This window comes from Trachurus japonicus, chromosome 18, assembly GCF_045865225.1.
Source record: "Trachurus japonicus isolate A0001 chromosome 18, Traja_1.0".
Classification (NCBI taxonomy): domain Eukaryota; kingdom Metazoa; phylum Chordata; class Actinopteri; order Carangiformes; family Carangidae; genus Trachurus; species Trachurus japonicus.
In genome coordinates, this window is record NC_140924.1 from 10,890,251 (window position 1) to 10,911,888 (window position 21,638).

General features: G+C 41.0%; 2 protein-coding genes across 7 annotated transcripts in view; one reads left to right on the plus strand and one right to left on the minus strand.

The window, feature by feature from the left end:
• Nucleotides 1–2,224: 2,224 nt before the first annotated feature.
• LOC146968731 (uncharacterized) lies at nt 2,225–5,617 on the minus strand. The gene is made up of 7 exons (XM_085759672.1): nt 5,515–5,617; nt 5,194–5,238; nt 4,817–4,941; nt 4,580–4,730; nt 3,084–3,332; nt 2,485–2,610; nt 2,225–2,406 (listed from the first exon to the last, which is right to left on the minus strand). Exons 1-7 carry the CDS (start codon nt 5,543–5,545, stop codon nt 2,345–2,347), a joined length of 789 nt encoding a protein of 262 aa, XP_085615798.1. The 5' UTR covers nt 5,546–5,617; the 3' UTR covers nt 2,225–2,344.
• A 583-nt stretch (nt 5,618–6,200) lies between these two features.
• Nucleotides 6,201–21,638, plus strand: part of LOC146968732 (type II inositol 3,4-bisphosphate 4-phosphatase-like) — a 33,606-nt gene continuing 18,168 nt past the window's right edge. For 3 of the 6 annotated variants that reach the window (XM_085806232.1, XM_085806231.1, XM_085806230.1), the window contains exons 1-9: nt 6,201–6,298; nt 6,616–6,828; nt 9,096–9,154; nt 9,996–10,077; nt 10,481–10,720; nt 11,490–11,537; nt 11,618–11,724; nt 14,371–14,490; nt 19,835–19,914. In XM_085806232.1, the coding sequence (XP_085662358.1) occupies nt 6,696–6,828; nt 9,096–9,154; nt 9,996–10,077; nt 10,481–10,720; nt 11,490–11,537; nt 11,618–11,724; nt 14,371–14,490; nt 19,835–19,914 (869 nt within the window). In that variant the 5' untranslated portion in view covers nt 6,201–6,298; nt 6,616–6,695. Of the gene's footprint in view, nt 6,299–6,615; nt 6,829–9,095; nt 9,155–9,995; nt 10,078–10,480; nt 10,721–11,489; nt 11,538–11,617; nt 11,725–14,370; nt 14,491–16,103; nt 16,201–19,834; nt 19,915–21,638 lie in introns of those variants that run through there. The other 3 variants (XM_085806234.1, XM_085806233.1, XM_085806235.1) reach the window with 2 other exon arrangements.

Consider the following 21,638-nt stretch of genomic DNA (forward strand, 5'->3'; position numbering starts at 1 on the left):
GCAGTGAGGAGGAATGGAGCGTTACACTGATGCTGCATTCACCTGCAGTCAGGCAGACGGCCGTCGCTAACAAACCAGATGTCATTTTAATCACAGAAGTCCAGAGAAAGCCGGTAAAACAATACCACAACACCATGACAACATATTGTCACGTGTATTGTTTTGCCTCGTGCTGACGGACCACTTGTGTACATAGAGGCTTGTTTATGCCGTTACGTGCAGCGGCTGTCGTCCCTCTGCCGTCTGCCCAATTTCACGTGAATGCAGCATGAAAAATACGATTGAGTTGCTTGCAATATACAACCACAACGCTAGATGGGAGTAATTACTACACAATGTACCTTTAACTCATTGAGTGGGAGAGATTTGTGTTATTTGTAATTACAAATGATGATGATAATGAACTTTTTATTTATTTATTTATTCTACATTAAGTGACTCACTGGATTTTAATGACCACTTGAGGGCAGCAGACAGTCTCTTTTTGAAACCTCATCCAAAAGTAAAACTCTTTTTGGGCTGTTTGTGACAACTGGCTTTGTATATATGCTGCAAAAAATCACTCAGTCACATACTTTATATATTATGTTTTATCATTGAGCTTATTGGTTCTTTTCATAGCCAATAAGGTTTCTTTACCTTGCTGACTAGTTTATAAAATGAACCAAAAACTAAGTATTCAGTAGACATAATTAACTTTTAAAATCTATGTTAAGTTAAGCGTTAAGTTAAGTGTATTTCACAGATTTTAATTGAATGAAAATGTTACTCAAAAGCACATAACATAAGTTAAATGTGTATAGAGAAGATGTGTGACCACGGAGACGGTGACGAAGAGGGGCAGCATGTTTTCTTCTAAACAAAGTGCAGTTTCCTGTGAAACCCAGAAGAGGAAACAATTATTGAGGTGTTACCTTTGTTCCTGCGGCCTACTGCTGCTTTCACACTGAAACTGTAGGCTATACCTATAAGACTTTACTATTTTGGAATTAAAACATTTTTATTCCCATCCAGGTCCAGATGTTATTTAATTTCTCACTTCAAAGTCAAACTGTTAACGTGTCACAATAGCTTTGTAATGTTGATATATTGTAATAAACGACCACAGCCTGGGAAGTGGCATCAATAACATCAGTCTTTCTGCTACTGTATGTCTTTATAATGACGTATAAATTCACATTTAATCAGTGTAATTGATAAATATTGTATGTTTGATAATCACGGATACAAACTCAAACAGACAAACTGCCACAGCTGAACCCCCTCCCACACACACACACACACACACTTCCTGTGAAACCCACCGCCACAGAAACAGCGAGCGCTCCGACTCGGACACCTACGATGCATCACTTCTAAGAAACAAACAGAAGGTGAAGATTCAACTTCAGCTCAGCATCAGATCAGCACTTTAGTTTTTACATGTCAGCGAAAAACTGAATACTGAAATTAAATATTACATGGCTGCTACTTCGTTAAAGGTACATTGTGTAACTTATCCTGTTATCTATTCACGAAAATCCATTATTTGGTTCAAAAGTATGTTTTTCATTAATCAGTAATTACCCCCATCAACAAACTGGAGTGTTCCTTTCAGCTCTGAATTAGCCGTTCGGCTCAGGTCGAGGTGGCGTCTGTGAAAAGTCACCGTGGTAACGCAGTGAGGAGGAATGGAGCGTTACACTGATGCTGCATTCATCTGCAGTCGGGCAGACGGCCGTCAGTAACAAACCAGATGTCATTTTAGTCACAGAAGGTCAGAGAAAGACGGTAAAACGTGGGGTCAGGTCAAAAATACGACATCGCCATGACAACATATTGTCACGTGTATTGTTTTGCCTCTTGATGACGGACCACTTGTTTACATAGAGGCTTGTTTATGCCGTTACGTGCAGCGGCTGTCGTCCGTCTGCTGTCTGCCCAATTTCGAGTGAATGCAGCATGAAAAATACGACTGAGTTGCTTGTGATATACAACCGCAACGCTAGATGGGAGGAATTCCTACATAATGTACCTTTAATGATAATAAAATAGAAAAATACAGTACAATGAAACAGTTTGAGGTCACAGAGGGGTCGGTACGTTTATGAACCAGCAGCCTGAAGCTTCTTGTCCAAATACGTCAAAAACAGAAACGGTCACATGACAGTTTTCGACATTTAAACAAATTTCACGTGTCAACATGGACGTCAAAAGATGATCTGGACCAAACTGCGTCCGGTACCACACTGCTCGTCCATCAAGCCCAGAAGAGTCTTGGTCCTTTATGTGCTACAGTGTCTCTGGGGTAACGTGATCAACGTCTGGTGTTGACGACGACGAGTGATGTCACTGGTCGTTGTCATCATATGGCTATTTCCATGATGACATCATCAGACGGTCGCCTTGTTTCGTCGGCCTGCAGCTCTGTAACACGAATAAAACAGCAAATGACGCCAAACTGGAAGACAAAGACAAAGAAGAAGAAGAAGCAGCAGCTCGTACCTCTCCTCCGGTCTCTGTAGATGAGTCCCAGGACGACGGTCGACAGCAGGTACGGCGTCGCCACCACCAGGTGGCGCAGGACGGTGGCGGTCGACATCAGAGGCTCCTCCTGGCCGCCAGGGGGCGCTGCAGAGAGGAGCGAGTCGTTGGTAGTTTGTTTTGTTCTTTTCTTTTCTTTAAAGGTACATTGTGTAGGAATTACTCCCATCTAGCGTTGTGGTTGTATATCACAAGCAAGCAACTCAGTCGTATTTTTCACGCTGCATTCACGTGAAATTGGGCAGACGGCAGACGGACAAATTTTTTTCGCAACAATTTCTCATGTTGGGGCTTCAATACAAGAGGGACATTACAGACGAGCACTATGGAGGTATTTGGATGTTTTTTGGTGTGTCTTTTTGCACGGAGGACTCTGAAACTTCTCCCAACCCTTAGTCAACATGAGGGTGAGTAGATAATGAGTGAAATTTCGATTTTGAATGAACTATCCCTTTAATGAAAAACATACTTTTGAACGAAATAATCGATTTTCGTGAATATAACAGGAGAAGTTACACAATGTCCCTTTAAATAGTTTTATCCGTCAGATTCCTCCTGACCTTTGACCTTCACCCAGCTGTCCGGTGACCCTTCCCCTCCTCCTGAGACGTTGCACCTGTAGAGTCCCTCATCAGACCTGGAGACGTTGCGGATGGTCAAGTCCCCCGTGGCGGAGCTGCTGCCGATGAAGACGCCATCTTTGTAGAAATCGGCCGAGACGGACGTTTCACCTTTGGTCCTGCAGCGGAGCGTCACGTCGTCTCCCTCGGCAACGGGACGGACCGGACTCTCCAGGAGCACAGCACCGTCTGGTGGAGACAGTGGTCATGTGACCCCGTTTATTTTTGAAGTATGTAAAGGGATAGTTCAACATTTTTCATCATAATCCCTATAGTCATAACAGTAGGTTCATGCACCTTTAATTATCGGTGCATGTTGTTTTGAGATCAGCGGGGCAGAGATGTGAGCTGCTCAGTGAACACAATGGAGGTGAACGGTACAGGTCCCTCATCAAACTCAAATACACAATCCAACAACTCTACAACGCTCCTCTCCTCTCCTCTCCTCTCCTCTCCTCTCCTCTCCTCTCCCCTCTCCTTTCCTCTCTCATCTCCTCTCTCGTCTCCTCTCCTCTCTCCTCTTTCCTCTCCTATCTACTCTCCCATCTCCTCTCTCCTTTTCTCTCTCCTCTTTCCTTTCCTTTCCTTTCCTTTCCTTTCCTTTCCTTTCCTTTCCTTTCCTTTCCTTTCCTTTCCTTTCCTTTCCTATCTCCTCTCCCATCTCCTCTCTCCTTTCCTCTCTCCTCCCCTCTACTCTCATCTCCTCTAATCTTTCCTCTCTCCTCTCTCCTCCCCTCTACTCTCATCTCCTCTAATCTTTCCTCTCTCCTCTCTCCTCTCTCCTCTCCTCTCTTCACCACACTATATCATGTATGTAACATTACAAGACGGAGTTGTTTTTGATGCAAAAGCACAAGTAGTTCCAAGTATTTGCTTCATCTGTTATAATGTTACATAATTATTTCATAGCGTGGTGAATGTGCAGGTCACAACTTGTCCACAAGAGCGTTGTGGAGTTGTTGGATTGTGTATTTGATGAGTTTGATGAGGGACAGGGGACCTGTACCGTTCACCTCCATTGTGTTCACTGAGCAGCTCACGTCTCTGCCCCGCTGATCTCAAAACAACTTGCACTGATAATTACTGTGAAGGTCATGAACCTACTGCTATGACTATAGGGAGAATCTGACTAAATGTTGAACTATCCCTTTTCAGTAACACATTTGCAGAACTACGTAAAACCATCCCAGAAAAGTTTCACATCTTCTCTCTGGAGCATCAGGTCGGTGTCAGCCAATCAGAAGAGAGTAGGAGTCTTAGCGTCTCTTCTGATTGGCTGACACACAATGAATCATCAGTGTCCAGAAAAACTCAACCAAACTGCATTTTGGTTGATTTGGATGAAAAAACAAAAAATCCCTAAACCGATGTACTAACCGCAATGTAAAAGTGAATCTATGGGATCAAATTATTGTCAAAAAAAACTTTATCAGTACCAGTGATAGTGACGCTGACGGTGCTGATGTTGATGGTGGTGGTGGTGCTGTTACTGTTGATGCTTCCTGGTCCAGTTTCACACCAGTAGACTCCAGTGTCTGTGCTGGGGAAGGCTGGAGAGACACGACAGGGCGACAGACACGAAGTCACCTGAAGGAAAACCACAAATAAGTTGCAGGTGAACGGTATTTTACACATAAACATCATCATCATCATCATCATCGTCCCACACAAACCTCTCCGTCTGTCGCCCTCTTCGTCACTCTCCACTGAGTCCTCGCCTCCTCCTCCTCTTCCTCCTCACAGCTCACATAGAAAGTGCCATATTTAAAGAACTGTAACCTTTTAGGGTTCAGAGAGACTGAGGAGGAAGAAATAACACACATTAACTGATCTAATGAGAATATAAACCACAATATTATAATAATATTTCTTCATTTGGTCGATTAAAAAAAAGAAGAGACTGACAAAATGCATAGATTGGTCTGTAATCCATGCGACCAAAAGGTGTAGGCTGAAGTAATAGCTTATTGTGCCTACCCATTACGTAAAACAAAAACCAACAACTATACCAGTATTATAGTATAATAATAATAATACTGTGTGAACTCACTCTCAGCTCCCGTTTCACCAGACTCCAAGGAATTCATCACTAAATCTGAACGAATATCAAATGTCAATCAAGATTATCATTATAAAACAAAATATCACAAATAATATGGCAATAAAATAATATAATATAAAATGGTTGTTAAAAAACAAACAAAAAAAAAACATTGTGGTTCACAAACTTTCAACAAAAAAGTACCATTTTGATAATCATTATTATTATCATCATTTTTTAAGCTTTGGTGTTTTGTATTGATTAATGCATTCATTTCAATTCAAATGCATAAAAGAAAACACAATGTACATTTTGAATCGTGTTACTTACAGAGAAGTAGAGAAAGCGCTGCCGCCTCCATCCTAACCTGCTGCAGACTGAGAGAGAGTGTGACAGAGAGAGAGTGAGAGGCGGAGACAGACCACAGTTGCACAACCTGCAAACCCCATTGTGGTTAATCAATAAAGGTGGGTTGATGGTATAATTAATAATAGCTTCATATTGAATCATGACACACTGATCAGCCAAAACACTGGATAGTTAAAAATATTTTCTTTCATTGTTTCATCTAAACATCAGTGAAAGTAAAAGGTTACAAAGTCATAAAAGTTGGTTGTGAAATGTATGTTGTGTGTATTTATGTACATATATTACCAGAAAAAGAAACAATTATTACATATTATATTCATTATCAGCAAAATACTTCTTGAAAACACATCCTGAGGAAAACTACTACAACATTTCCATAAAACCTTTAATAGTTCTACATCAAACAGGTGCACACATTTAAGATAAAATAAAATAAATAAATAAATAACCTGTTTTAAAACATAAAAAACTCATCAAGTCATTTAAAACTGTATTTTTCCACCTTTATTACTGTAAAAATAGTGACTGTTTTACGTTTGTCCACCTGTAGTTCTGTGTTTTCACCGTCATTCTCGCGACATCTTGTGGCCCAACGGGAGCATCGCAGCGAGGACTGCGGAACTCTCGCGATACTTGAGCGCGTCCAAAGGTTTTTCCCATGGACTCCAGTCAAAACAAACAGCGGCGGTTGGAAAGTTGGTTTTAATCCCAGAAGGAAAAAAGAAAAAACTCGGTTTTAAAGTCGGTAAGAGACGCGGACGAAGCAGATAACACGTCGAAATGTTAAGACTAAACCCTCTTTGTTTCATTTAAAGTAGTTTTATCAAGTTAAACGTTAATTTTATTGTAGTTTTTCCGCTCGTTTCAACGGTTTATGGAGCAGCAGAGAGTGAGTGACAGGTGTTTTACCAGGTTATTGACCGATATCGAAACTATAACAGAAGTTTGTTTCCTTGTTTAATCCTCTGTATTATCAGGCACCATTGTGTATTTACCTGTCTGTGGAAGAATAGCCTATATGACTTTTAATTTAAAATGTAAAAATGTTATGAACTTTTACAGCAGCTGGACATGACACCCTGGTGAGGAAGAAGATGGCAGACAGCTGATGTGTGGTGGAGAGGAGGAGGAAGAAGAGGAAGATGAAGATGAGGAGGGTGAAGAAGCTGAGGGTGAACCGCAGCCAGCTGCTGTTTCTGTCCAGAGAAGAAGGAGGAACAACATCTGGAAACTTCCAGAGAGAAGGGACGCTGCGAGTCGGACGACAGGACAGAGGTCATAGTCACACACATCTGGGTTATTCTGTTTCATTTTAAAACCTTTATTTATTCAGCGAAGGGAAGCAACAATTATCAACAAGTTACACAATATAGATAGATAGATAGATAGATAGATAGATAGATAGATAGATAGATAGATAGATAGATAGACAGATAGATAGATAGATAGATAGATAGATAGACAGACAGACAGACAGACAGACAGACAGACAGACAGACAGACAGACAGACAGACAGACAGACAGATAGATAGATAGATAGATAGATAGATAGATAGATAGATAGATAGATAGATATACAGATAGATAGATAGATAGATAGACAGATAGACAGATATACTGTACAGATAGATAGACAGATAGACAGATATACAGATAGATAGATAGATAGATAGATAGATAGACAGACAGATATACAGATAGATAGATAGATAGACAGATAGACAGATAGATAGATAAATAGATAGATAGATAGACAGATATACAGATAGATAGATAGATAGATAGATAGACAGACAGATATACAGATAGATAGATAGATAGACAGATAGATAGACAGATAGATAAATAGATAGATAGATAGACAGATATACAGATAGATAGATAGATAGACAGATATACAGATAGATAGATAGATAGATAGATAGATAGATATACAGATAGATAGATAGATAGATAGATAGATAGATAGATAGATAGATAGATAGATAGATATATATACAGATAGATAGATAGATAGATAGATAGATAGATAGATAGATAGATGAATTTATTTGTCCTTTACAAGGAAAATTGTTTTCACCATTGCGTACAGACCTCTTTTATATACAGTCTATGGTACAGACAGCCTCGAGAAGTGCAAATTACATTCATTTACATACATTCCCCCATCTCACACACCACAAATACATAGGGACATAAATAGGGACATAAAACATATAGATAGATAGATAGATAGATAGATAGATTTACTTTATTAATCCCGAAGGAAATTCAGGTGTGGTCAACTGCTCACAGAGAATCAGTCACACACACATACGATAAAAACAGGTTATAAATATCTAAAAAAATAATTATCATAACAATAAATAACATATAACATATAAGACCCCGCACCCCACATTTACATGTACATCATTCCTCATGGTTATGTTCTTTTCATTGACTTATTTAGTTCAGCTATGGCAGATGGGATGAAGCTTTTGTTGAATTTTATTTTCTTCCAGGCCAGCGTTCTGTACCGTTGGCCAGATAATGATACCGAATCCATAAAACAAAGTCAGAAACTAAAGCACGTTGAGCAGACACAAGGAAAAACAGCTCATAATTAATAGTCACAGCATCAGGGAAGACAGGTTTAGTCATTATAAAAAATAAACTCCACTGAAATATTCTGTTATATTTTCTGCTGCCTTGCTCAGCGGCTCCTCAGCGCTCTCCGTCTCCTTCGTCTATTTCCGTCCTCTGACTCAGTCTGACTTTAGTTCCTGGAAACTGTGTCTGAGTGATACACTCAGGTCTGCAGCTCCTCTTCCTCCAGATGTTTGTTTCATCCACAGCTGCTCAAACTTGCTCCTTACCTTATACTTTCCTTTCTGGCTTGCTTGAGTCTTCTTTTAAAAGGGATAGTTCAACATTGTGGCAAATTGGCCCATTGCCATAGTCCCTATAGTCATAGCAGTAGGTTCGTAACCTATTTGTTGGTGCAAGCTATTTTTAGAACGGCGGAGCAGAGCCGTGAGCTGCTCAGAGCTACGCTACGGAGGCTAATGGGATTTCTCTCATCAAACTCATCAAATACACAATCCAACAACTCCACAACGCTCTGGTGGACAAGTTGTGACCTGCACATTCACCACGCTATGAGATAATAACAGAACGTTACCAGACAGAGTTCTTTTAGAGGGAAATGCCCCCAATGGGAACACGCATCAGCGATTTTGCATGAATTTCCCTCTAAAACAACTCTGTCTGGTAACGTTGTGTTATTATCTCATAGCGTGGTGAATGTGCAGGTCACAACTTGTCCACCAGAGCGTTGTGGAGTTGTTGGATTGTGTATTTGATGAGTTAAAGGTAACAGCAATTAAAGGTAACGAACCTACTGCTATAGGGATTATGGCAATGGGCCAATTTGCCAAAATGTTGAACTATCCCTTTAAGTAATACTGTTGTGTTGTTTTATAGGCAAGAAATAAATGAACAAGCAGTAAATAAAGTTGAATAAAGTGACTGATGAACTCTCTGTGTCTCTGTGTCTCAGGTCTCAGTGAGCGGTTCTGTCGCCTCAGAGGAAACATGCTCTTCATCCTGAAGAAACAGGTCAGACTCAACGTTTATTATCAACGAGTTAATAATAATTGATCTTTATAACTGATCAGTTCCATCCAGCTGTTTTATGACAAACATCTGTGGATTATGACACAATGTTAAAACCACTTCCTGTCCCTGTAGGAGCAGACAAAGAGACACACACTGACCACATGTGTGTGTGTGTGTGTCTACCGTATGTACACTGTGTATTTATATATTTAACAAAACTCTCTAATATCTGTCTACCGGTTTATATTTAACTTTATTTGTCCAATAACGTCTGCAAAACTTTCCCATCAGCCCCAGCTGTGCACTGTGTGCTAACAGTTAGCATGCTAACACAAGGATGGCGTAATACAAACATGACACCTGCGCATCATTAGCATGTTAGCGTTGTTGTTGTGCGTGTGTGTTGCCATGGTGACGTCAGCATCTGGACTAGAGAGCTGCTAGCATGGCTGTCGACTCCTAAACAGCTGTTTGGTGGCACTTTGTGTTGCATTGATTGTATGAAAACGGCTGTATACACTTTGATTTTGATTTTTAAATGAATTTATGATGATGTTTTTTATGATGTTATGATGTTTTTAGCATATTATTATTATGGTTCTATGGCTGTATGTTTAATTATTGAAGGCTTTTTTAATTAACTTTTCTCTCTGCACTTTGTTTAAGAGAAACACTATTTAATTTCTCTGTACTTGTGCTTGAGAAATGACAATAGATCAGTCTAAGTCTTAAGTATAAATATATTATCTGATTTATTTATTGATTGGTTTATACAATACAAAATAATATTATTGGTATTTTTTCTAAATAAACCTGATAAATGTGTGTGAATATTTTACAGGGCGGAGAGCTGGACGAGGTTTTGCTGCTAGAGAGATGTGAAGTTCTTAAACCTCCTGACAACAACAGACGACTGGTCGTCCGTACGTCACACACACACACACACACACACACACACACACACACACACACACACACACACACACACACACACACACACACACACACACACACAACTGTTTATGCTCCAGACAGGTAAACGTGGTAAAACGTGTGAGACATAAAAGTTGGTTGGGGTCAAAAGGTCATGAGAGATGTATAGTATGTAATGTGTATTTATGTACACACATCACCAGTGAAAGAATATATTATATTATTATTCATTATCAGCAAAAAGCTACAACAACATTTCCATAAAACTGTTAATATTTATATTAAAAATACTACATCAAACAAGTGCACATGTTTAAGATTGATAAAAAATAAATAAACAGTTTTAAAACATATTAAACTCTTTAAAATTAAAATGTGTGTGTGTGTGTTCAGGCTTCGAGAGCGGCGACCCTCCTGTGCTCCTGCAGTCCAGCAGCTCAGCGGAGTGTGTGTCCTGGCTCGTCGCCCTCAGAGACGCCAACACGGAGACTCTGAGGCGACGCATCACACACCTCAACACGCTCATTAACACACACACGGCCTCCCGACACGCACACACACACACACACACTGCTGCTGCTGCACTCTGCACCAGGGGAGAGACGGGCCGGCTGGGAAACGCTGGCGGCTCAGGTGAGTGTGTGTGTTTTAATTATCACTTATCCATCAGTGTTTTATCACACATACTCTCACTTTAAAAGGGATAGTTCAACATTTTGGCAAATTGGCCCATTGCCATAATCCCTATAGTCATAGCAGTAGGTTCGTTACCTTTAATTGTCGGTGCAAGCTATTTTTAGAACGGCGGAGCAGAGCCGCGAGCTGCTCAGAGCTACGCTACGGAGGCTAATGGGATTTCTTGGTTTCACTCATCAAACTCCATCCAACAACTCCAAAACGCTCTGGTGGACAAGTTGTGACCTGCACATTCACCACGCTATGAGATAATAACACAACGTTACCAGACAGAGTTGTTTTAGAGGTAAATACAGAGACTGCTTGCTGAAAAACTGCCCCTGAAGGCAACGCGCATCCGCGGTTTTGCATGAATTTCCCTCTAAAACAACTCTGTCTGGTAACGTTGTGTTATTATCTCATAGCGTGGTGAATGTGCAGGTCACAACTTGTCCACCAGAGCGTTGTGGAGTTGTTGGATTGTGTATTTGATGAGTTTGATGAGGGAAACCAAGAAATCCCATTAGCCTCCGTAGCGTAGCTCTGAGTAGCTCACGGCTCTGCTCCGCCGTTCTAAAAATAGCTTGCACCGACAATTAAAGGTAACAAACCTACTGCTATGACTATAGGGATTATTATGGCAATGGGCCAATTTGCCCAAAATGTTGAACTATCCCTTTAAATATCTCCAGTGTGTGTTGATGTAACGTTGCTCTGTGGCCACAAGGTGGAGTCGAACCTGCTGTTAAAGTCTCTCCACTGCACCTGGCTGTCGGTAAGTAACACACACACATACACACACACAGTGCAAACAAACACACACACAATGCACACTTGACTCTCTCTCTCTTACAGAGTGTCGAGGTGTGGTTTCTGCGGCAACCGGGGTCCATCTTCAAGTGTGTGTGATCGACACACACACTCACACAATCAGGAAGCACTGCTGCTCCGAGATAGAGAAGGTACTACACACACTTACACACACACACACACACACACATACACACTTTTACATACGACCATGTCACTAATTTATTTCTCTTATCATTGTCGTTACTTGTGACTTGTGTGTAGCTGCTGTTGTTGTTGTTGTTTGGACATTTTCAGTTTCACTCCGTTGCTGTGCTTCCTCTGAGAACCAAGACTCAGTTTTTAAAGTTCATCTCAGACTCAGATTCAGGTGTAAATCCGGTTTTAAAACAGTTTTTAACTTCATGGTTCAGGTTTGGTTTAAAGAGTAGAGGATGTGTTTTGTCGACGAGGGTCCTCACAGCTGTAGGAAAGTGTGTGTGTGTGTGTTTATGTGTGTGTGTGTGTGTGTGTGTGTGACCACTTCCCGTTAACTCAAGCTGTGGGGACATGATATTTGTTTGCACAGTCACAGTGGTGAGTCGAGCCAAATTTGATTTACATTTCAAATCAGCCTCAGGAGGCCGAACTGTTTGTCACAACGTTGCAACAAGAACGACTTTCACAAAACAAAAAAAAACCTTTAAAAAGAAAGAGAAAGAAAAAGAAGAAACAGAGAAACGTGGAGGATTTACAGTGGAAACAACCAGGATGACCACAGTGTAGAAAAAAACAAGCCCACACACAATATAAGTCAATAAGAGACTGATGGTGGTAAAGTTGGATGTGTGAAGCTCTGTGGCCTTTCGAATCGTTTATTTGTGTCTCTGTTGACACTGTGTTCATGTAAACTGTATAGTAATAAAGTAATAACTAACTTAAAACGTCTTTAATCAACAGAAAAGCTTCTTTATGTGATGTTAAACAGCAATCCTTCTTTGCTACTGCTACAGCACGTTAGCATTAGCAGCTGTTCACTTGCTAGCTTAGTGGAAATGTTGATGAGTGATTTTTTATTTGTTTATTTGAAAAGGGAAGTGTACATTAATAAAACATTGTTAAAAAAAAAAAAAAGGAAGTACCTGAGTTAATATTGAGGCTAATATTCGATATTGGTAGTCCCTAAGAACCACAACAATAAAATGCCACATTTTAAAATATATAAAAGGTAACACATTATTTACACATCATTATGATGCTCTTATATACTACTAATAAAATCAGCATCAGTGTTAAAGGGATAGTTCACCCTAGAATGATATTTCGCTCATTATCTACTCACCCTCATGTTGACTAAGGGCTGGAAGAAGTCTCAGAGTCCTCCGTCCCTTCTCTGAGTTACAGGGGGTCTTAGCGTAGCAGTGCATTTCAAGGCAACGGTTGTAAAGGGACACCAGAGCTCTTCGTAAAAAAACACACACAAAAAAACATCCAAATACCTCCATGATGCTCGTATGTAATGTCCGTCTTGTGCTGAAGCCCCAAATTGCGTAATTGTCCCGAAAAAAATTAAATAAGTCCACATTCCAAGCATGTTTGTAGCATTAGCTCTGTGTCTGTTGTCCGGTCTTCCGCTGCCAGCGCGCATGCGCAAGGTTCGCACTGAGACCGACTCGAGTCTCAGTCTGGTTGCGCATGCGCGCTCAGAGAAGGGACGGAGGACTCTGAGACTTCTTCCAGCCCTTAGTCAACATGAGAGTGAGTAGATAATGAGCGAAATATCATTCTAGGGTGAACTATCCCTTTAACATTTTAGTTTTTTTACTCACCTCTTTTCTTCCACTGAAGTGAGCTAACCAACTAGCGCTGTGCTAGATAGCTAGGTAGCTAGCTACACTCATCATTTTCCGATACCGAGTAACTGCAGCGTCTTAAGCTAGGCTAAGCAGGAGAAGCAGCTGCTCAAAAGACACAGGTCACACATAGCCTTTGTGGTTGGTTGCCCGATTTCTGTCACAGCCTGTTTACGCACACGAATGGGCCGCCATCTTGGACAGCTACGTACGGCAACTCCACTTGGACAAACTTCATTAGAGTTGAGTCAGGGGCACTTCCCGATTTGCGTGAAAACGCAGCTGTCATTTAGTTTACGTAACTGGAAACAACTGATGGTACAAGTGCAAGTCTGTTTAAAGTTCTGTAAATTGATAATACTGACATAAATAAAAAAAATTTTAAAAAGCGACAGTCTGTTTAACCGCCCGATTTTCTTTGCGCATGCGCGATTGTGACCGCCATCTTGGACAGCTACATACGGCATTCATCATTTTAACATATATTCATAATATGAAACATCAAATAAAACACTAAAAGCAGAGAGAACAACTCATCTCTAATGAAGTTTGAGCCGCAACCAACCTTTTGTCTTGTAAACGTGATAATGACATAGCTTAAACGTTAGCAAAACCGCTACGCGAACAGCTGCTGATGCTAACATTGTGTTTGTAGCAGCAGCAGCAAACCACACAGCTGCTTCACATAGAGAGACGTAAAGTGTTGAGTGGATGTTAAAGCAGCTCGTCTGGTGATTGGTCCTTGAATCGAGTTGATTGGATGAAAATGAAACAATTAAGTTTTTAAGACGAAGACACAGGAAGTTGAATTCTTTTAATATCAAGTTTAGTTTGAGCGAACAATCGACGAGTTGAAACTCAGGTTAGGTTAAACTTAGCTGCAGGAAATGAATGTAATGTCCTCACTCTGTGTCTGTGTGTGTGTGTGTGTGTGTGTGTGTGTGTGTGTGTGTGTGTGTTTTGCAGGGACCGGATGAGAGAGCGTTTGTAACATCTGTGTGTTTCCATGGCGACTACCCTCTGTACCATCACAACAGGATCAAAGTCACAGTTTACCGCGCAGAGGAGCCGGCATCGCACAAACCAGTGAGTGTGTGTGTGTGTGTGTGTATGTGTGTGTACTGTGTGTGTGTGTGTGTGTGTGTGTGTGTTAGAGACAGAGAGAATGTGTAGATGTGTCCACAAAATTGTGTATATAAGAGGATTTGTGGATATATACATGTGTAAGACTGGCAGTGGTAGCTTTTCTACACACACACACACACACACACACACACACACACACACACACACACACACACACACACACACACTCTATTTCTCTCTCAAGTCAGTTAATCTCGCTCACACACACACACACACACACATACACACTCAGAGAGCGAGCGAGCGATGGGAGGGTGAAACGAGGACAGCTGCAGAGAGAAAGTGCGTCTGTAGATAAATGGATGTTTCCGTTTTCGTCTCTTTTTTCATTTCTGCCAAAAACTCCGATCGACCGACCGACCGACCGACCGGCCCGCCAACCCGCGGCATCGCTAATCTGCATATTTCCCATGATGCCGATGTGTGTGTGCGTGCGGTTTTTAATCCTCTAGGCCGTGACGGAGGAGGAGGAGGAGGAGGAGGAGGAGGTGATGGAGGGAGCAGAGAGACGCTCGGCCGGTGTGTGTTAGTCTTTTGATCCGGAGCAGAGGAGGCGACCGGAGCAGGAATTGATGGATTATCGTGTTCGGACATGAGCCGGTCCCACTCTTCTTCCTCTTCTTCTTCCTCCTCTTCCTCTTCCTCCTATTCTTCCTCTTCTCTGCTTTATTATTTTTCCTGTTTGTTTCTTCTATTTAAATCCATCATGAGCCACAGAAACAGTCTCTTACTTTCTGCCGCTGCTGCTGCTGCTGCTGCTGCTGTTGTTGTTTCATTCGAGCTTAAAGAAGCTTTAATGTCAGCGGTGCGTTCAGGTGCAGGTGGGAAATTCCAGGTCGGTGTGTCGGCCGAAGGTACCGAATCTACTCAGAGTAATCAGATTACTTCTTGTCGTAGCAGGTAAATCTGAATCCTGTCACTTTTCGTCGACTTTTTTTTACACATTTGAGAAGTTATTGATCAGTATTGATCTGACAGGTTATAAACAGTGTTAAAGCAGCAGCTATCAGATATTTTCATTATTGATTGATTGATTATATCTGTTGACTGTTTTGTCTGTGAAATGTCACAAAGTACAGTTTTGGTGACATTTTCCAAACAGTTTGTCGTCACTCCAGACAGCAGAAGGATTAAAAATGTCTCGGGGGCAGTTGATCGATCATGAGCTGATTGACTAATCGCTGCAGCTGTGATTAAAACAACACGACAAAAACCAATATAAACCACCGGTTATGAGGTCAGGGATCAATATCTGATGGAGAAACTCTGAAGTATGTGAAGATTTTTAGTGGAAAAGACAGAGAGAAGAATTTCCTCAGTTTCATTTTATTGATTTTTTCTCTTTTTCACCATCGAGTTGTTGACTTTTCTGCAGTTTCTTTTATTTTTTTATAGCCGTTCTCCTGCAGCTCACTGGTCTGGGATCTGTTTTTTTTTAAATTTTTTTTATTGATTATCGTTGTGAAAGAGAGAAAAGAAAAGACACTAAAGAGTTGAAGCAGTTTGTTGAGAAGAGAGAGACTGATGCTGAAACAGGAAACGCTTTAAAAAAAAAGGCCTGAAGTGAAGTGTGTGGCGATGCAGCGAGTGATGATGTCCTGCACCAGGTGTTTCTGTCCGCCAGGGGACAACGGCTCCTCTGCTGGACAGGTAGGGGAGTGCACACACACACACACACACACACACACACACACACACACACACACACACACTGACAGTAGATGTTGCGATGCGTGTGTCTGAATCAGTGTAGTTTGTGTTTGTGTCTGGGTTTGATGGGGATTAACATGTAATCTTAAAAGCCTCTTTGTTTTGCCCAAGAACTCAATGAGACAGATTAGCTCAGTGTGTGTGTGTGTGTGTGTGTGTGTGTGTGTGTGTTATTGCCCAAAACCCTCGGATGCAAACGAGGAAATGTGGCAAGCGAGCGTCTCAATGTCCTGTGTGTTTTTGTGTGTGTGTTGTGTGTTTTCTGTTTCACTTTCACACCGCTGCTGAGACTTTTATTCTGAAATTCCTCCTCCCAGACGCCAGTTCATTCATCTGTCAGTGGATTTAACAGGGAATTAATCAAACACGTCGTCGCTTTTGTTGAGCGATTAATGTCTAAAATATTCTCCTGCTGCGTCTAAATCTCAGGTTGTGAGGATTCGTTGTTGTTTTTTGTCGAAGGTCAGACTGACATCATCTGATACTTTGTCTCATCTGCCTCTGAAACCAGACCATAACTTTATTATTATTATTATAATAAAGAGACATCAGCGCCTTTAGATGTGAAAAAACTAAGAAAAACAAACGCACACCTGGCAGAGCGCTCGTTATCAAGCCATCGCTTTGACTTCCTGTTTCTTCTCTCGCTGGGACTTTCAGAATAAAAGCAAAAAAACACCATCTAAAAAAAGGAAGAAAAACTACTTCTTTTCACTTTTCTGTCTCACATCTCTGGGAACCGACCGACTGTCTTTAAAGTTTTTTACAACATAAAATTCAGGACACCCCACCTCGGCCTCAGGGAAATCACTCAAAATGCTTTGATGCCCCCCCCCCCATAATGCACATTTTCAGGGGGCGTTCAAGGACTTTCTGAGAGTCTCTTGGCAACTGCCGAGTTGTGAGTGTCAGTTCTTGGACGCATTTCAACGCACCAGCAGTTGTGTGGACGTGAAGGACGGCCAACAACTGTGATGTCTGACTGTTTGTTTTTAGACGGGACGGGTCTGTAAATATCCAGGACTTTTTTTTTTAAGTGATATTACATTTTTAAAAAGCGTCAGACCAAGGTTTTTATAGTTTAAACGTATTCATTAGTTTTTATTTTTATCTCGTTTTTCGGTTTGCTTTTTGTTTAGTTTAATTTGTTAGTTCAATAAGTGATTAAGCAGTTTTAGTTTAGTTTTTTTTTATTTTTGAGGAATTTGCTATTTTTTATTAACTTAGTCTTAGTCTTAAAGGGATAGTTCAACATTTTGGCAAATTGGCCCATTGCCATAATCCCTATAGTCATAGCAGTAGGTTCGTTAACTTTAATTGTCGGTGCAAGCTATTTTTAGAACGGCGGAGCAGAGCCGCGAGCTGCTCAGAGCTACGCTACGGAGGCTCATGGGATTTCTTGGTTTGCCTCATCAAACTCATCAAATACACAATCCAACAACTCCACAACGCTCTGGTGGACAAGCTGTGACCTGCACATTCACCATGCTATGAGATAATAACACAACGTTACCAGACAGAGTTGTTTTAGAGGGAAATTCATGCAAAACCGCTGATGCACGTTGCCTTCAGGGACAGTTTTTCATCAAGCAGTCTCTGTATTTCCCTCTAAAACAACTCTGTCTGGTAACGTTGTGTTATTATCTCATAGCGTGGTGAATGTGCAGGTCACAACTTGTCCACCAGAGCGTTGTGGAGTTGTTGGATTGTGTATTTGATGAGTTTGATGAGGGAAACCAAGAAATCCCATGAGCCTCCGTAGCGTAGCTCTAAGCAACTCACGGCTCTGCTCCGCCGCTCTAAAAAATAGCTTGCACCGACAATTAAAGGTAACAAACCTACTGCTATGACTATAGGGATTATGGCAATGGGCCAACTTGCCAAAATGTTGAACCATTCCTTTAACCCTAACCCTTATTTTGTGGGATTTTTCCCTTTCCCTTTTCCCTTTTTTCCCCCTGCAGTTCAGTTTAGTTTTAGTTCATTCACTAAATTATTTTTTCACTGCTAGTTTTAGTTTTATAGTAAACTATAATAACTCTGCATCGGACGCTGTAAAATCCTGCTCTGTGTCACTGTATTTGAACGCAGCACATCACAGAGAGGTCGTTTATGATTTGTTTTATTTCACTTGACTTGACGCCATTCAGAAATATTCTGTGTGTGTGTGTGTGTGTGTGTGTGTGTGTGTGTGTGTGTGTGTGTGTGGAGTGATTTGAGTGCTTTTCACTCGTCAAGGTAATCCTCCTCTGAGCTTCTGATTATCGTCATAGCAACGGAGATTTTAATGCCGTCGCTGCGTGGACTGACTGTTGGTGCGTGGCCTTGACCTCAGGGATGATGATGATGATGATGACGACGACGATGATGACGAGGAGGAGGAGTGTGTGTGTGTGTGTGTGTGTGTGTGTGTGTTTGACAGAATGGGCGCTTCATTAATTAATATTACAGTACATTAAGAAGAAGAAGCTTAAAACCGTCGTTAAGCTCCTTTTATGTAACTCAGAGCAGGAAACGTCCTGAGTGTGTAATAATAACTCAGGGGCGGTTTTTGTTTTTCAGGAAACGGGTCGGTGTCATGTGACCGTTCCTGTCGTCGTTAAGTTAATTACATTTTTCTGACGGAAGATGAATTAAAATCCAGATAAAACAGGGTTTGGTTTGATGAGGCAGCAGCAGAGTCACACATCGGAGGAGGAAATGAACAAAACAATCTTCAAACTAAGGGAAGAACACACTTTACTTGACGCCTATCTCTGTAACACATTATAACCATACTTATAATGAGTTATAATGCAGTTATAGCACTGTATAACTATAATTATAAACACTCATAAATGATCATAATGCTTTATAACAATAATCATAACACACTATAAAGCATTTTATCTTGACTTATAAGGTCAGGTATTATAATACGTTATAGTTGTTAGTAACTTGCTGACAACACCCACATTTATAATGCATTACAAATATATAATGTGTTATAATTGGCTTATAAACGTGTATAACTATCATTATAAACACTCATAAATCACATAAGACTTTATAATAATACACATTATAGAGCATTATAACTCTATTATAATACTAAGACCTTATAAGCCATTATAAAATGCTCTATGATGTCTCTATGATGTGCTATTAATGCATTATAACTCATTATAAGTATGGTTATAATGTGTTATAGAGATAGGCGTCAAGTAAAGTGTTACCGAAGTTGCCTTTCTCTTTTCTTTTCTTTCTTTTTAAATGTGGTGTAAATAAAGGTTGGCTCTTTAGGATAAAGTTCAGTTGTGGAATTTGTTGTGGAAACATGAGAGTCGACATCAGAGAGAGAGAGAGAGAGGCAGGAAAAGGTCCTCGCCCTGCAGACAATCGAGGGGCCGGCTCTCCTCTGTTCCTCTGCTTCATCCTCCAAACAAAACCAGATGTAAAAGGCATCAACCTCCTTCTCTTCTGCTCGGAGCGAAGAACAAAACACCTCCCGTTAACTCCTGGATGTTAAAATGTAAATGTGTTCAATCAATCTCTCTGCTACTCTTATCTTTCTCTTTCTCTTTCTTTGTCTTAGAGGAGCTTCCTGGGTTTCACCTCCTTCTCCATAGGAGATCTGCTCAGGTCCAAGGAGCCGCACATCTCCACCAGCCTCAGGTAAACACACCTGTCACCTCTCCTCATAAACTAGCGGGACGTGACTCTGCCCAGATGATAGCGGGCGCAGGCATGTTAAATTTGTTAAAGGGATAGTTCAACATTTTGGCAAATTGGCCCATTGCCATAATCCCTATAGTCATAGCAGTAGGTTCGTTACCTTTAATTGTCGGTGCAAGCTATTTTTAGAACGGCGGAGCAGAGCCGCGAGCTGCTCAGAGCTAAAAAACTCATCAAAAACTCATCAAACTCATCAAATACACAATCCAACAACTCCACAACGCTCTGGTGGACAAGTTGTGACCTGCACATTCACCACGCTATGAGATAATAACAGAACGTTACCAGACAGAGTTGTTTTAGAAGTAAATTCATGCAAAACCACTGCTGCGCGTTCCTGTCGGGTGCAGTTTTTCAGCAAGCAGTCTCTGTATTTACCTCTAAAGAATTGCACAATTAAAGGTAACGAAGCTAGCTTGCCGAAAAACTGCCCCGACGGGAACGCGCATCAGTGGTTTTGCATGAATTTCCCTCTAAAACAACTCTGTCTGGTAACGTTGTGTTATTATCTCATAGCGTGATGAATGTGCAGCTCACAACTTGTCCACCAGAGCGTTGTGGAGTTGTTGGATTGTGTATTTGATGAGTTTGATGAGGGAAACCAAGAAATCCCATGAGCCTCCGTAGCGTAGCTCTGAGCAGCTTGCGGCTCTGCTCCGCCGTTCTAAAAATAGCTTGCACCGACAATTAAAGGTAACAAACCTACTGCTATGACTATAGGGATTATGGCAATGGGCCAATTTGCCAAAATTTGCCGAAAACTATCCCTTTAAGTGAGCGAAAATGTCGTTTTTTTGTGAGTAATGAAGATTTTTTGGGTTTCCTTTACACAAATGAGGAATAAACAAGAGAAAAAACATCGGTATTGTCGTCCCTATTATAAACCCTTTGTTCCTTTAAATCCTCCTTTAAAATCTCCACAGTATGGGCCAGTTTCCTGCACCAAGTCTCAACCCACTGGACTTTAAAGATTGTAAAGTTGTACATTTTGTCTTTTAAAAGCAAGAACCACCCCAAAAAAACAAAACAAAACAAAAACTCCAGGATGAATCACACACTCCTTTTAGTTTTTTTTTTTTTTTACTTCACTCACCTTTCACCACCGTCAACGTGCACATGCTCTGTGAGTTTATTTCCTCTTTTCTCGTACGTTAAAGTGAATGAAACGCAGCTCACAGAGGGAGACTTCACACACAGAATATCTGGGAAACGTCACCTGATTGGACGTTGCCTGGATACCTGTCGCCAGAAGAGGAAGTGTGATGGGGAGGAGGAGGAAGGAGGCGGGTTTGGACGATGTGGCTCCATCTCCCTCACACACACAGACAGAGTAGAAATACACAATCTCTTCCTGTTTCTACATCACAGCGTCTTCAGAGAGACAGAAGAGAGAGAGAGAGAGGCCAGGTGTGTCTGTGCTGACATGTTGCATCCAGGTGTGTCTCTTTCCTAATGCATACCTGAGCTGCAGAGTTTATTGGTGCAGCTGCAGCTCTAGAGAGGATCTACTCAACTTGGCTTTGCTCAATCTTTTTTGTATTATCTCTGACATGAATGATCATCAGTTACAGTTAGTTTGTCTTTTTTGTTATGTTTTAAATTATGGAAACCAGTTGGCTTTGTCTTTGTGCTTTGTTTGTTTATGGTTAACTTTGACTTTAACT